This window comes from Myodes glareolus, chromosome 14 (genome assembly GCF_982192425.1).
Source record: "Myodes glareolus chromosome 14, mMyoGla1.1, whole genome shotgun sequence".
NCBI classification, from domain to species: domain Eukaryota; kingdom Metazoa; phylum Chordata; class Mammalia; order Rodentia; family Cricetidae; genus Myodes; species Myodes glareolus.
Window position 1 is genome coordinate 38548409 of NC_142039.1, and position 15391 is coordinate 38563799.

General features: G+C 42.9%; 1 protein-coding gene across 5 annotated transcripts in view; it reads left to right on the plus strand.

Annotated features, from left to right (window-relative positions):
• Elmo1 (engulfment and cell motility 1) overlaps window positions 1–15391 on the plus strand; it is a 516507-nt gene that overhangs the window by 482890 nt on the left and 18226 nt on the right. For all 5 annotated transcript variants that reach the window (XM_085699273.2, XM_085699272.2, XM_085699275.2 and 2 more), the window contains 2 exons: window positions 2797–2909; window positions 11492–11599. In XM_085699273.2, coding sequence (XP_085555399.1) covers window positions 2797–2909; window positions 11492–11599 — 221 coding nt within the window. The remainder of the gene's footprint in view (window positions 1–2796; window positions 2910–11491; window positions 11600–15391) is intronic.

Below are 15391 nucleotides of genomic sequence, written 5' to 3' on the forward strand. Positions count from 1 at the left end.
TAGTACATCTAATGGATTTGGTCAAAATATGTGTGATGATAAGTATATCCAAATTTCATCCAAGACATCATGAAACATCCATTAGAATTTCTCAAAGTTTCCTCTTCGTGATTCTCATCTCTGCATTTGAATACCTTAAGCATAACCTATCAAAACTCTCCTCAAAGTTGCTGAGTTCCAAACCTCTTCCTCCCTTTCTTTCTTCATCCCCAGGGGATATCTTTCCTTCTTTGCCCGATTGCCCAGACGTAGAAATCAGAAGCAATGATTTATTGCCGGGAGCAGCTGCCCATGCAGTGCTCAGCCTCTTCTCCATTTCAGGGTTCATCAAAACTTGATTTGCTGAGTCTATTTTATGGAAGATGAGCCCTGGTATAGGTGTAGTGATCTGAAATCCTGAGCTGAGACCTCAGTCCTGTGCTCGGAAGGAAGGCCTTACAGATTCTCCATGTGTCACTAGTGCAGCATTGCCACATTGCACAGGACCTCGAGGCCATCTCAGCCACAGATGTGCATCAGTGACCCTGTGGCCTCTCCTGTGACTTTGACAGGATATTCTGACAGAAGCAACTTAAGGGGAAAAAGGCTTTTTTTGCTCATGGTTCAAGGATAATGTACACCGTGTCCGTGAAGTTACAGCAATGGAAGCTTGGCAGAGAATGAAGAACGCTGGTGCAGAGATCACATTTTATTTTTTTTATTTATTTTTTTGTTTTCTTCAAAATTGTTTTAATATAAAACTATTCATTAAGATTGGACTATATATAAATAAATAGATAGAGGTATTTGCTGAAGATCTTTACAATAAGTTTAGTTTTTGCAATGAGGCTTATAGAAAATATAATTTAAACAATGATGTTCAAAATCTTGCTTTATTAAATTTTTTTTTTTTGCTAATGGAATTATCCTTTATTCGGTGTTTTGTGGCATTGTCAGTTGAACTTTTGTTAACCCCCAGAGATCACATTTTAATAGACAGTCTAGAATCTCACCCCAGAGGATGGTACTGGCCACAGTAAGCAGGTCTGCCCACCTCAACTAACCTAATCAGACTGTCTCCTACAACACTATCTAGTGATTGCATCAAATTGAAATTTAAGTTTGACTGTCCTTTTAGAACACTACAAGAGCATCTTGTTAGATGCCCAAATTCTTTTTATGTGACTTTTTTCTTTTTTTAAAAAAAAGTTTTCATTTAGTTATTTTATATATAAATTGGTCTACCTGCCTGTACATGTATGCACCATATGCATACCTGTTGCCCATAGTGGCCAGAAGAGGGCACCAGATCTCCTGGAAGTGGAGTTGTGAGTCACAGGTGGGTGCTGGGAACCAAACCTGGGTCCTCTGCAAGAGCAACAAGTGTTCACAACTGCTGAGCCATCTGCCCTGCCCTACTCACTTTCCTTTTTTGCTCACATTAGCACAAGAAAGATTGGAGTCTATACTCTAAACTTAACCTTACTGAGGAGTTTCCTCATCTGTAGGGTGGAAAAGCTGACATTAATACTCGTCCTCCGAATGTATTTAAGTCTGGGAGACGTGAAATCAAGTGAGGTGCAATTACACAATGCACGACTAGTCTTATGGCTGCTTGCCAATCACAAGTGCCTTGCCCACCTGAAAACCAGAGCAGCTGAGAACAAGTGTCCTGTCCAGGGCCAGAGCAAGGGCAGACTCGAGATCAAAGCTGTTGACCATATGAGCCTTAAGTGAGGTCATAGTGATCATTTGGAGTGTTTAGCTGGGCCAAAGAAAGTGATCACCAAGGTAAATTCAGTCATGCCTCCATCGCCAGCCTTCTCTTCTACTAGCCTTGTCTCCTTTGGGAGCCATAGCATGTCCTCGGGCAGAGTTGTAATCCTTTCCCAGTTAGGAAACTGGGACTCAGCTGAGTGATGTGAAACAAGAATCACAGACACAGCCTCGACTGGACCCAAGTTTCCTGACTTCCGGATCCATGTTATAGACAGTACCCTCAACAGGTCTCTGAGGGCTCAGCTCTGCGGCTCCCCGTACAACTTTGACTAGAATATTCTAGACTTTACTAGCCTCAGATGCCAGGGTGCTAATAACACTTCATAGTGCTGTAAAAATTCTGTGGATGTTTAGAAAACCGTCGCACTCTATCATGGAGTCTTTGCAGCATAGTTCATCTGAAACTGAATGACAGCCTATTGGCCTGAGACGAGTTCCAAATAATACTAATCTATCCCATTATTACCCCAATCTCTGTGGGCTGGAATCTAGGACAGTGTTATGGTTCTCATTTGTGAGAGATGGAATAGAAAATAGAAGGTGCTCCTTGCTTAGGATGTAGATAGGTATGGGATGTAGCAATTGCATGATCACTCAGTATTCATACTTGATCAGTTTCCAACATTGATGGGGGGTTTTTTGTTCATTTTGTTTTGCTTTTTGCTACAGGGGAGAAACTAAGGAATTGACTTCCTTGGACTTTTGCCTAAGCTGTGACTTTGTAAAAGAAGGGATTTCTCAGATGGCTTTGTTCTGGAGGAAAAAAAAAAAATCACAAAAGTGGCTGGTACTTTTGTGGATAGTCTGTAAACGTCAGAGTCTCGATAGTGTTGTTTCTACGGGGAACCCTGGCCTCGATTTTTCCCCAAACCACTTGGAAAAATCTCTAAATTATTCTCTAAAGTGCCAGTTGGTGAGGTCCTAGGGTGTTCCTGAAAGCAGACACTCAGGCTCCCTGCTCATCAGCCCACAGTGCTACCCACCGGGTACCGTTTCTCCAGGTGCAGTGTGGAATGTGATGTGTTTGTCCTCCAATAGGGAACTAAAGGAGAAGATCCAGCCAGAAATCTTAGAGCTGATCAAACAGCAGCGCCTGAACCGCCTCGTGGAAGGAACCTGCTTTAGGAAACTCAACGCTCGTCGGAGACAAGGTACTGTTTAGGAGCTCTATACAGAGGCTGAGACAATAGTAGCTTGTTTCTGGGTAATCAAAAGGCACGGTGTCATTTAAGGTCAGCATTGTGCTTGAGACAAGATGGCAATCTAGGTAAGACCATGTTTCATGTGTAGGGAGAACCGAAGTGCAAAATGACCAAAAGAGCCGTGGATCTAAAAAGCTGTTCTTTGCCATTTGGTGCTACAAGGCTACCGGTGGTGGTGCTGACAATTGCTAAAGCATGCTGTGATTCACGCATGCGCAAGCCTCTTCACTCAGTGTGGTACTTACATAGCCATGGGCTACATATCAGTCAACAGGGGACCACACATACAATGGTGGCCACTAGGAGCTTTGTACCACCTTAGTTTGTGTGTAAATGCACTGTATGACAGTCACATGGCAGAATCACATAAGGATGCATTTCTTAGAACCTAGCCCCATTGTTGAATCACTCGTAACTAGATAAATGCAATTCATCCTCAAAGTAGCCCTGTGAAGTACATGTGTGACGGTGCACCTTTGCATACAGCGAAACACGGATCCTGTAGATTGAGTAGCTTGTAAAGTTACAGAAGAGCTAGGGTTTGTCCTCTAAACCTACAGGCCCTTCCTTCTAGATTTTACTTTAAAGTGTCTGTTTTGTTTATCCTTATTGTACTTGTGTCTATATGATTTATATGTGGGTGAAGGTATACATGCTCCATGGTGCACAAATGGAGGTCTGAGGACAACTTTTGTGAGTCTTTTCGGCCTCTGTAAATACGAGAAATTAAGCTCAAGTCATTAGGCCTGCACAACAAGTGCCTTTACCCACCTTACCCGCATCCTCCCTTTGCATGATGCTCTTGCACCATCAGGCAAACTGTCACTGTCTGGGTGGGCCATACTCTCAAACTTTCCGTATCAATGCTGTTCCCACTGGGGGTATAAGCAGCGGCAATTTAAAATGAGATAGAATCCATTTTCAGAATCTTTCAAGGTGGATTTCGGGATTGTCTCTGATTTCTGACCTCAAAATGTCAAATCAGAAAAGGTACCGGTAGACCAGGCACACTAGACAGGAAACAGCCCCAGCTGTTTCTCTGCTTTGATTGTTTCTTGCTCTCTTGACACGATTCTCATTGCACCAAGTATTCATGTCATACTGTCCTAGAGGAAAACAGCTGGGAAGCAGAACTGAGAAACAAGGTTTGGGTAAAGAAATTGAGAAAGAGCTGGGCAAAAACAACTGTGCTAAGAACAGGTATTAGTTATGAGCTGGGGCAACTCTGGCAGGTAGTTCTGAAACCCAGTGGATGCCGCGCTCAGCTCAGATGCAAAGCTCACCCACTGATGATAGCAATCAATTTGTGTTTGTGCCCATCTCCTGCCATTTGCTTTAACTGCTCTGTGCTGAGTGTTCAGTAATTGAACTATGTTGATGCTATCACTGAAAATTACACTGAAGGATTTCAAAAAGCAGAACTTCCTGGAGTAAGTGTGGGGGTTTTGGAGAGGATGTGAAGCCCCGACAACGAGCTTTGGACAGGTCTGGGAAGAGCATGGGGACAGACCAGTGAAAGGCTAAGCTGGATGTGCAACTTAGAAAGGTTTGCATTGTAAAAGAAGAGAGAACTCATCCCCTAAATCCAGCCATTGAAGAAGGAGCCCAGGCCCATTACTCTTTGCTTTCCCTGTGCTGGGCATCAGATCCAAATGAGACATTGTACCAAAGTGCTAAGGGTTGACTGCCCTTGTCCAGGTATATAGACTTGAGCAGTTTTAAATCAGTATTAATAACTGTTTTCTAAGATTTTTTTCAAGAAATAAAGGCAGTTGAAAATGTAACTCCTAGAAACAGTGCCAATAGGAGCACTGTTCATCTGAAAAATTGTGTTAAAAAAGAAAATAAAAACGGGTACAGGAGAGAGAAGACTTGGTCATGGACTTCTTGACTCTGCAACTTAGTGTCTTCAGGCAGACATCTGATGCCTGAAAACCCTACAATATGGGAGTCTAGCACTCCTGGATCTGAGAACTCTTAGCCAGAGTTAGCTGTATGACCTCATTTCCTTATTGTCTCTGGAAGATCAATATCCAGGATATATGGACCCATAAACATAACTTAAAACATTTTCTTCTTGTACTTGAGACTGGGCAAGAGGCACAGAAGTATTTAGAATGGGGAAAGCACATAAAGACACTGAAGAGCTGACTCCTAGTGCTTACAATTACGCTGAACCTTCCAGTCCACTACACTATTTGTTATCCCTTCCTAGGCTGAAATGGATTGACTCTACCAGAATCTTTGTATCTAGATAAGGTAATTACAGATTCTTGTTTTAAAAAATATTTAGCCTTCATTGTTAATGAACTTCATAATGAACAAAAGCATTAGTATCTAACTGATGAGCTAGTAAAGATCTGGACAGAGTGGGGTCACTTTAATACAAGACTCTCTTTCTGCAAGCAGAAAAGCCTGTTGGTTAACTCTGGTTACCAGCCCTCTGCCTGCACTGCTTGAGTTTCCCATTGCTTCATCAAAAATTGCATTTAGTTTTGTACAGCCTAGCAATAGCTTGGGGCTTGAAATTGATCACTACTACTATAAGTATATGCATGTTCAAAGAGACTACATCACATATGAGGTCTGGTACGCCCCGTGTAGGAACCACGGCCTTCCAACCACTGCTCTTCACAGTGAATTGGACACAGATGAGCAGATTGAGCCGTTAAGTTTACAGGAGAAAATGTAAGAGCTTCAAGGCTCACAGAACTGGAAGAGGAGGGAGTTTGAAAAACATCTTTCCTTTGCTACATTTTGTCAGAATGCCTTGCAGTTGCATCCTGTCTCATTCTGTCTCATCCACAAGTGATACATGGGCAATCTGATGCAAACAAGACAAGCCTGGGCTTCTGGAATGCCTTGCCACAGTAGCCCTGAGAGGCAGAAAATTATGTGACACATATTAACCTGTCTTAAGGCTCAGCCTCCCCATTCCAGACTGGGAAGCCTTGGCAACCTATTCATCAACCTGGACTCTTTTCCGCTTCTGTCACATAAGGATGGTACAATTTCCTACATCAAGTAGGTAGTTGCAAGGATTAAATAAACTACCGTTAGCGCTTAGTTTGATGGTTATCAAATATTCAAGCCTACTCTTATGACTATTTGGGGTTATAGTTACTTGACATATAATTTTTAAACCCAAGAAGCACACTATTGGATGTCTCATGCCTGCTTCTTGCTTTCTGTTCTGACTACATGTAAGGCTCCACCATGCTTCTCGTCCCACATACTCCTGATGAGGACTGCAAATTTTCGTTCTTAAAGGTTGTCTATGGTATAGCTATTATTGCTTCACGACACTGCAATCTTCAACATTTCCCTCTACCTTCTACATTTTAGAAATTCAGTTTTCTCAGAATTGCTTGCCTTGAGTAGTCTTGATAACCCCAGGGCTAAACACTATAGAATCATTTCAAGAAACGGTACATAAAGCTTGCTTCTCACGAAAGATGCTTTGTAGCTTCCTGTCTCAAAGTGCCAACATGACTGAATTATCACAGAATTCTGTGCTAGATATAACATGTCTTCCCACTTCAGTCAGCAAGGCCTTTGTACCTCACATAAGTCTTGTGACCCTGTCAGAATCCCGGAGCCAAATGGCTGAGTCAGGTGCAGCATCTTTTATCAACCCTTCCGGGCAACAAGCTGCTTCTGCCTTTGGTTTTAATTACATTTCTCTTTTGGTGTTTCACGAAACCTAATTAGCTCATTTTAACAAAAAGTCAGGTATTTCCATTTGGAGCTGTTTATTTCCGAATAAGAGAAAACAGTTGAACTTTGAGAAAGGCATTCAGTGGATCAAAATAATTTCAAACAGGTGGAAGGGTAAATAGGGGATAGAAAGGGTCATGTTCTCTGACTGAACGAGTGCTGGTAACCAGCCCTGTGGAGAATGCAGGATGGATCCTTCCTGTATGCTTTACTCATGAAGTTAAGGCTATCGCTTTGTAGGTGAAGAACAGAGAGCTTCCCATTTATTATTTTGCTCAAGGCTATCACAGAGTGCCAGGACCAGGTGTGTAGCCAAGGTCTGTGTGATCACTCGACATCCATTTGGACCAGCAATCTTGCTGAGTATGTGAGAGTTCTGGACTCACAAACTAGGAAAGGACACACTGTCTCTAAGGAGGCAGCATTCAAAATCCATGCACAAGTCTCTGGTTTTGAAGACCATCCAGTGGGTTGGGAAGTGTTTGAAAGGGAGAACGGCCTTCACGGTCACCCACAGATGCCATCCCCCTCCCTCAACCAACAGAGAAGCTTGTGGATCTCATCGCTGGGAAAGTGATTTTTCCCTTTCAAGGGAAAATCTGTCCAGATCTGTCCGTTGATTCAGAAAGGCTGGATCTCAGGCAAGATGTGGACTTTCTGAACACAATGATGATTTTGTTTAGTTTAGGGCATCGTAGTAAGACCAAACATTCTACTATAAGTTCTAACAGCATAGGTTAGGAAATGCTACCCCACTTCAGTGACAAGGGATTCCCAGAGCCTGCTACCAGACACAACTCTGCACCCAACACCAGGAAGTTCCCTGCTTCCAAAGCAGAGTTGATCAGACTCAATTCCTGCGCCTCATGTAAATCCAGCATGTCACACCAGTAGTAGTAACGATTACCTGATGATGACCTGGTCTCCTCTAAAGACCAAGAGGCATGATTCTCGTACCTGGGGCTAAGCTGGCAAATGAAGGAAAAATTTTCATTTGTTTTCTTATTGGATAAAACAGATACCCATCACTTTGGCTGTTGGACAGTGTTATAATAATTTCACTTCTCAGTGATTTTTAGCTTATAACAATCCATGTAGCATCATAAATAGCTTTAATCAGACCTTCTTCCCAGGTTTATGGGCTGTCCTAGTTAACATTAACTGCCTGCCTGACACAGCCTACAAGACATTTGAGAGTAAAGCCTCACCCAGAGAACTACCTAGATCAAACTGACCGATGGGCATCTCTGTTGTCTGTGGAGGACTGTCCTGATTGATGGAGGAGAGCTCAGCCCACTATAAGCAGCACCGTCCTGAGACAAGTAGGTAGTCTCATGCTGTGTAAGCACGGTAGCTAAGTATGAGCCTGTGAGCAAGCCAGAGAACAAGCCATTGCAGCGGTCCCTCCGTGATTCCTCAATGACGGATTGTGACTTGGAAATGTAAGGCAAATAACGCTCTCCCACCCACCACAGGTTGCTTTCGTTAGGGTGTTTTATTACAGTACAGAAAAGAAACAGAAATATGGGCTCTGAAACCAGCTACTCCCTCTCATCCTTAACAGGGGTAAGGAGGATGGAGGAAGGAAAGAAAAGGAACCTATGACAAAGGGAAGGAGAAAAGAAAGACAAAAGGACAGTATGAAAAGAACAAAGGAAAAGCTTGAAGCAGAAAATTGCCTCCATATTTTTTAGTTTGGAGTTGGAAAGACAACTGTTAATATATTCTAATTTGTATTGACTACCAGGCCCCCACATTAGCTCTCACATCCTCTGTAGATGCTAGTAAACAATCTTTGATAATGTTCTCATTGCTTCTTGCTAATTGCTTTTAATGACGAGATCCACTCTTCTATTGCCCAAAGGGATTGAGGAACTCATAGCATCATGCTGAGTCTTAAAAGGAAAATGCACATTTTTTTCACACAAAACAAAACTACAAATCAGGCTGCTGCTGTTGACTGACACAGATGCCTCTACCACTGTGTCGGTGTGCTGTGCTGGTGGGTGTGGGCAGCTTCACTCCTCTCCAAAGCCCAACCTTTGAGACAGAATTATGCAAGTCATGATGCCTATCAACCAAAGGGCTATAGCTTACATCTCAGAAGAAAGATGCTGTCTTAGCATCCTCCCATTTGATCACAAATCAAGACAAGCTTCTCAGCCTCTTCAGCCCCTCCTTCATTGTTCTGTACTCCATCCAAACTTCTTACTTGCCAAGAATCACAGTAGCACATTGCTACCATCAGGCATGCACACACCTTTTTGCTCATGACCATTGTAGCAATGGACAGAGTAAGGGGAATTTGTGTAGAATAAAAGAACTAGCTAGGGGTAGGAAGAAAACCAGGGAAAGGTGATATCCTGTAACTCAAGGTAATTTAATTCTCTGAAAGGAAGAAGCACTCTTTAATTGTGAAGCAGACAGTTAAGCCAGAGTTCCAGCTAAGACTTTTGTGTTTCTTTTAAATAAGCTTCCATCCAACTTTCCAAAGTAAGTGGTCATTTTTGTCAAGGGATAAGTAAGAGATAGTTTCTGCTCTGTATTGGTTTATTGATTAAGAATGCATTATGTAAACAAGAGAAATTCCCCATTCCTATCTAGATTGTGTTTGTCCCTACTTCCCAGCCCTGGACACAAGTATTTATGTGGTCCTCCTCTCTACTGCCACCAAGAATTGAGGGTCCAAGTTCGGTCTCATGTCTACATCTACCCTTACTTAATGACTTTTTGTTATTCCTGAGGAGTACTAGATGCATTGCCAAGTTATTGAAAATACTTTTAGGTAACTAATTTATCCTGAAAATGTAAGCATCAATTTAAAAATTAATCTATTTTATAGATGACTATACATTGTATAGTGTTAAACTAGTTCACTTTCTTAATTCTTCCCATCAGACCTTATTGAATATAAATATCACTGTACCATGCTGACTTATTGGCTTCACATAGTACCACTGAGTCATGGGATAGCTCCAGGATGCAAATATATTATTCCTCTAAAGAACAGACAAATCTTAATCAACAGAAAAGCTGAAGATCCCAGGGTCACACCTCACTGGCCTCCTTCCCCTCACCCTTCAGTCATTCACTTAGCCCCCAAATCCACTCAGGGAGCATACCTTACAGCAAATTGTGCTCATCATAGTCCGTGTAGACCAGGCCGTAGGCCATGTGTTCCTTGTGTGCAGAGTGCACCACCATGTCTTCTTATGTCAGGTCGCTAACAGTTCTGTGATGCTCACAACACTTGATGTCCTCCAGACTCCATAACTCTTATTGTAAATTCCATCTCAGTTCCCCCACATGCACTCTTCTCATGGAAAATCAGTAATTTTCCATTAGCAGATTGGAATGGCTGTGAATTAGTAAGGGAATGACTTGCTTTGCTCTCTTTAAAGTCTGCTCCACAACCACCTGTGCTTGCTGTATGTGTAAAATGACTTTTGAAAAGTTGGCAGGCCCTAATAATTGAATGATCTTCTTCTGCAAGCCCTAATAATCTTCTTCCTTTTCAATAGTTTGTTTTTGCTTTCAGTTCAGAGTCCTTTAAGTTTTTGGTTGGTCTGTTCTGATACAATCAGGGATTTTTAAACAATGTTAAGTTATTTTATACATGAGTGGGACAAGAATCGCAGAGACCATTTTATCAGAGTCGTTTCAAAGTAATTTGGAACTGCAGGGACAGTATTGAAGGAATTTGACCAAGACCATAGGGTGAGCCAGGGGCACAAATGTGCCAAGAGGCTGGTAGGGCACAGATGCTGTGCACCTAATGTGCTTCAACCAAATCTCCTTAAGTTTTCATTTTCTAGTTCTTCCAACATCAAGGGAGCATTCCATTGGATTTCTTATCTTGGGTCTTACTGTAGGGAACATTAAGATGACTAACATATATATATACTGAAATGTCAGCCCATGATGTTAATGGTGCAAATAATTTCTAGAGAAGCTCAGTTCATAATGGTAAGCAAAGAAGCCTTTCTGGAGGACCCACCATCTAACTGAGCCTTCGCATCTGTACACACACCGCAGTCAGGGTTCCAGTTCCCAATCTGTAAATCTATAGGTCTGTAAAAGTGTTATTTGCCTCCTTCCCCCTGCCATGGTCTCGCTCACATTTTCTCATTACATTTGAGAGGGTAAAATTTTGGGAGTTCAGTGTAAGAGCCACACTAAAGCTTCCGCCATTCCCATCTTGCCACTACACTGAAGTGGTTAGGAAGGAGACTGCTTGTGAATACCTTCATTCTTTCCGTAAATTCTGAATCATTCAGATGATTTGTCACGAATCCCACCCCCGTGTGTATCACTCGTGTCCTGATAATTCATGCACAGATCGTGGATGTGCTCTGTTAGCACCAAAGAACAGGTGTATGCACCAACGGAAGATGGCTGTGTGTGTACAGCCGACTCAGCAGGCTGGAAATCAAATTGGAAGCAAGTTGAGGCCCCAAAAGCTGTTCTTCACTGCCCTCCCCACTTTGCCCAGCTTTCGTGGCTAAGGACTAGCCCCGTTGGTGGTCACAGGCACTGATGAAATGCCCCTGTAAGCTACCCTCTTGGAAAATACCTTGTCATTGAATTAGGCTTGGTGATATATCCTGTGGTCACCAATGTTTGCGGAGCAGGGTGGGTGATACTGAAATGCAGTGGGGGCTTACCATTCAGGTCACCAAAACCCATGATTTCCTAAGGTCTTAAGGTCCCAAATCAAACGAGTCATTTTACTCCTCCAGGTAGTACTGACAGCACGGGCAGTACTTTTGAAAGCGAGAATCATTAACACTGTGCACGTCTGTTTTTCTCCTTAGACAAATTTTGGTATTGTCGGCTTTCACCAAATCACAAGGTCTTACATTATGGTGACTTGGAAGAGAGCCCCCAAGGAGAAGTGCCCCATGATTCCCTGCAGGACAAATGTAAGTGGCTCCCACCCTGGTACAGCACACCTGAACTTTGACTGGTTGGTTATGTTTCATTCATGGCGTACCATGCAGAAAACTCTTAGCTTCAGTGAACCTTGTGAACTTGAATCATCCCTGAATTTCAGCCTGAGCATTCAGATCCAGTGCGTGGCCTGGAAGGATTTGAGGCTCGGGATGATGAGGACAAATGTCAGAGGAATTCTCACACACCTTTTCTGTCTACTTGGATAGTGTGAATCTAGGGCTGTTTCAAGGAGCTAGACACATATAAACCTGAATTTGTCAATTGTATTTTGAAATAGTTTTTTACAACAACTTCCGTGAAATAGTTTTTTTACAACTTCTACCGCCTATAATTTAATGTGTCCTGTAATTACAAAGTGAGTTAGTGAAAGACTCAAGTACTACTTTTGAGCACTCAGATATTTTGGGAACTTATAATAAATGACTTTCCAGAAACACAGTCATCCTCCAAGATATGTATTATTTCTGTTCATTAGCCTTTGCCATCTGCTTTGTTTTAACACATGATTTTGAAGAGATAGTAACACGTGAGATCCTTTTAACCCAATACTAAGCCAGGTACCAAGAACCAAAGTTCAGAGCTCAGTGCAGAGACTACAAATTATTAAAACTGCATTGAAAAATGCCAGGCTGGTGAATTAATTTGGAAGAGAAATGAGACAGAAGTAATACATCCTTGGAGGACCCTCTAGTCAGAGAAATCAACCAAGGGCCAGCTATCGTGACATGTTTAAATAACCTTCTGAAGTACTATCGATCCTGCTGTGTTTAGATAGGCATATTCCAGGCAGTGCCTTTGACCTCTGACCACCTGCTGTCTCACATCTGCCCTCCCGTCACCCCAGGGCCCTTGAAAGTCAAATCTGGACTGCCTGCTGTACAGCTCTAGACCACAGGAAGCAAAAATAAACCATGAATGGGAAACTTCCTGACACTTTCAGACTGTGCTGACATCTCCGGCAGAAAGCCTAGAACATTTTCTCTCCCTCCAGTTTAAAAATGGGACGGTCTGGCCTTTGTAGTGTCATACGGTTCATTCCCATCTATACAAGAACTGCTTTCACAGCATGTATTATTGATACCCACAGCAGGAAAAAGTAATCTGAAACCCACAGCTGCAGGCTGTGCCCCGACAATACAGGCTATGCCCCCCAGTTCAGGCTGTACCCCCAAAACAGGCTGTTCCCCCAACACAGACTGTGCTCCCCAACACAGGCTGTGCCCCCCAACACAGACTGCACCTCCCCCCAGGCTGTGCCTCCCCCAACACAGGCTGTTGTTCCATCCACACCCCAAATACTGTCTCTTAGGCTTCTGCATGAAGCTAAGAGCCCTCTGGTCAGAGTTGACAAGGCTGAATCAGCCTGTCACCTGATGCTGGGCCTGTGTTTCTCCAACTGTGGACCTTAGATAGTGGAACCCGGGTGGTCTCACTCAGAGCTCACAAAACAGAAACACTGCTGTGAGAACTGGGGCCTCCAAGTCCCTCTGGTGCACTCTCAAGTTTTACAGATGTTAGTGTAGATCTTGCCGAATATGGCTCCATGATACATGACTTTCACCAAAAAGTCCTTTAAAACAAGATGGAAATATGTTGTCAGCTTGTGATTTTTGAAAGAAAGAATGTTAAAAAACTAAACCTTAACTAAGATTTTAGTATCACTGTGTTTTTTTATCTCACCCTCTCTCTCTCTCTCTCTCTCTCTCTCTCTCACACACACACACACACACACACACACACACACAAACACACACACTCTCACACAGTAAGAAAGGCTTAATCTTAGAATTAAAGACAGGCCTTTCTGCTCATTGAATTAGCTGTGTGAAGAACACACTTTGGTGTCCTTGTTTTCTCTACTCTCTGTTAATTGGTAAAAACCTTCTCATGAGCTAGGAAGTGTTCATGGCCAGTGATCTGGAAGAACATTAAAAGTTTCTGGTGGCCAAAGTAAGTCCAGCAGTCTAGGATGTCTCCCAGGCTCTTCTTTACCTGGCCAAGAAATGGAGAAAGTACTCCGGGCTGAAGAATCACCATATACCTGACCCCACCCGTAGAATCTATTCTCCGCTTACTGAATGTATAATTTGTCCTCATACCCACAGATGTATAATCCGCTTCTCAACTTGAACATGGGCATGTAACTGGCAATTTGTCAGTGTTAGGCACAGTGCACCCAGTTCCTTAGAACACCAGCATCCCTACACCTAGAGAAAATTCAAGCGGTTGACCAGCACCTGAACCCCATGAAAGGGCAGTTACTGGGCTTTCCCACAGAACAAGGCCCCTCACCTCTACAGCCTCAGAGTTGAGCAAACAGCTGGGTATGCAAGGAGATCACCTGGTTTGGGTGGTCGCAGATGAGCGCAGCCAGAGCTGTGAATCTCCACTCTCCACACAGGATTTGGTAATGGTCATGGGCTGACATTGGTTCTGGGAGAAGATAGCAGTCTTCCTCCCGAGGACGCCTCTGACAGTCTTGTCCCTCCTTTTCCTCTGTGACCTTTAAAGTCCAGTGTTGCAGAATTCCAAAGACTGTACCACACCTTATCCCTTGCTAGATAGGTAGAAATTATATTAATTTTAAGGATGCATGTTTGTCTGGGAGGAGTGGGTTGGTGAGATTGTATATATCGGTGTAGGGGTCAGAGAATGGGGTATATTCATATAATAAAGTGAAATAAAGTTTTGTGTCTAGAAAAGCCCTGCCCTGCCCTGCCCTGCTCTGCCCTGCCTTGCCCTAGGGAACGAATTTTGCAACTTCAAGCACACACCACTCCTGTGTTTCCTTTTGTGCCAATTCTACATTCTACCTGGGCTGTTAAAAGCAGAAAAGGTATTCCACTAGGAAAAAATGAGTGAGAGACATTGAAACACTCAGGCCTAAATGGGATGTCTCCATCAAATCCCTCCCCTCAAAGCTCGGGGAATCCAGCAGAAGAGATGAAAAGGATGTAGGAGCCAGAGGACACAGAGGAAATAAGGCCTCTAAACACTCCAGGACCAAGCACATATGAACTCACAGAGACGGAGGCAGCTTGTCGAGGACATGTATGGCTCCACACCAGACAAGATCCTAGAGATGAAAGGAAAAATGGACACACGCCCCACCCCTTACACAGATGCTTTCTCCAACTGATAAACACTTGCAAATAAAAATTTAGTTTTCTTCAGGGAAGTCTCATTAGGGAAACAAACTACTCTTAAGGGTAGGCTGCGTGCCCAGCCATAGATGCCAACAGGAAATGACCTCACTGGCATCTTTGAAGGTTCCTTGTCTCATAATGCTGTAGCAGGACCTTTCCCTTTCTCTTCTTTTTCAATTTCATCCCCCCCCCAATCTTTTTCAGTCTCTTTTATTCACACTATAGGCCCTTTGCATATCTATCGTGGCTTCTGGGGTTGTGTTTTGATGGGTTTCTTGAGTATGTGGATGAGTGGATCTGTGTCTACATCCGTTTCTTATATCTTCTTCCGGGTGCTTTTGCTTCTGTTTGCTTTTTCCTATTATGTGTTTGTTTTACTTTGTGTTATTTCATTATTATTCCTTTGATGCCTGTTTGTTTTCCAATGAGAGACAGAATGAGGATAGATCAAGATGGGAGGGGAGAGAGGAGGAAATGGGGGATGTAGAGGGAGGGGAAACTGTAATCAAGATAATACTTATAAAAAATCCATTTTCAATAAAAGAAAAAAGGAAAAGGATCATTTCCCTTTATTAATGGTAAGAGTCATTACCTTACCATGTATTTTTGTCTTCT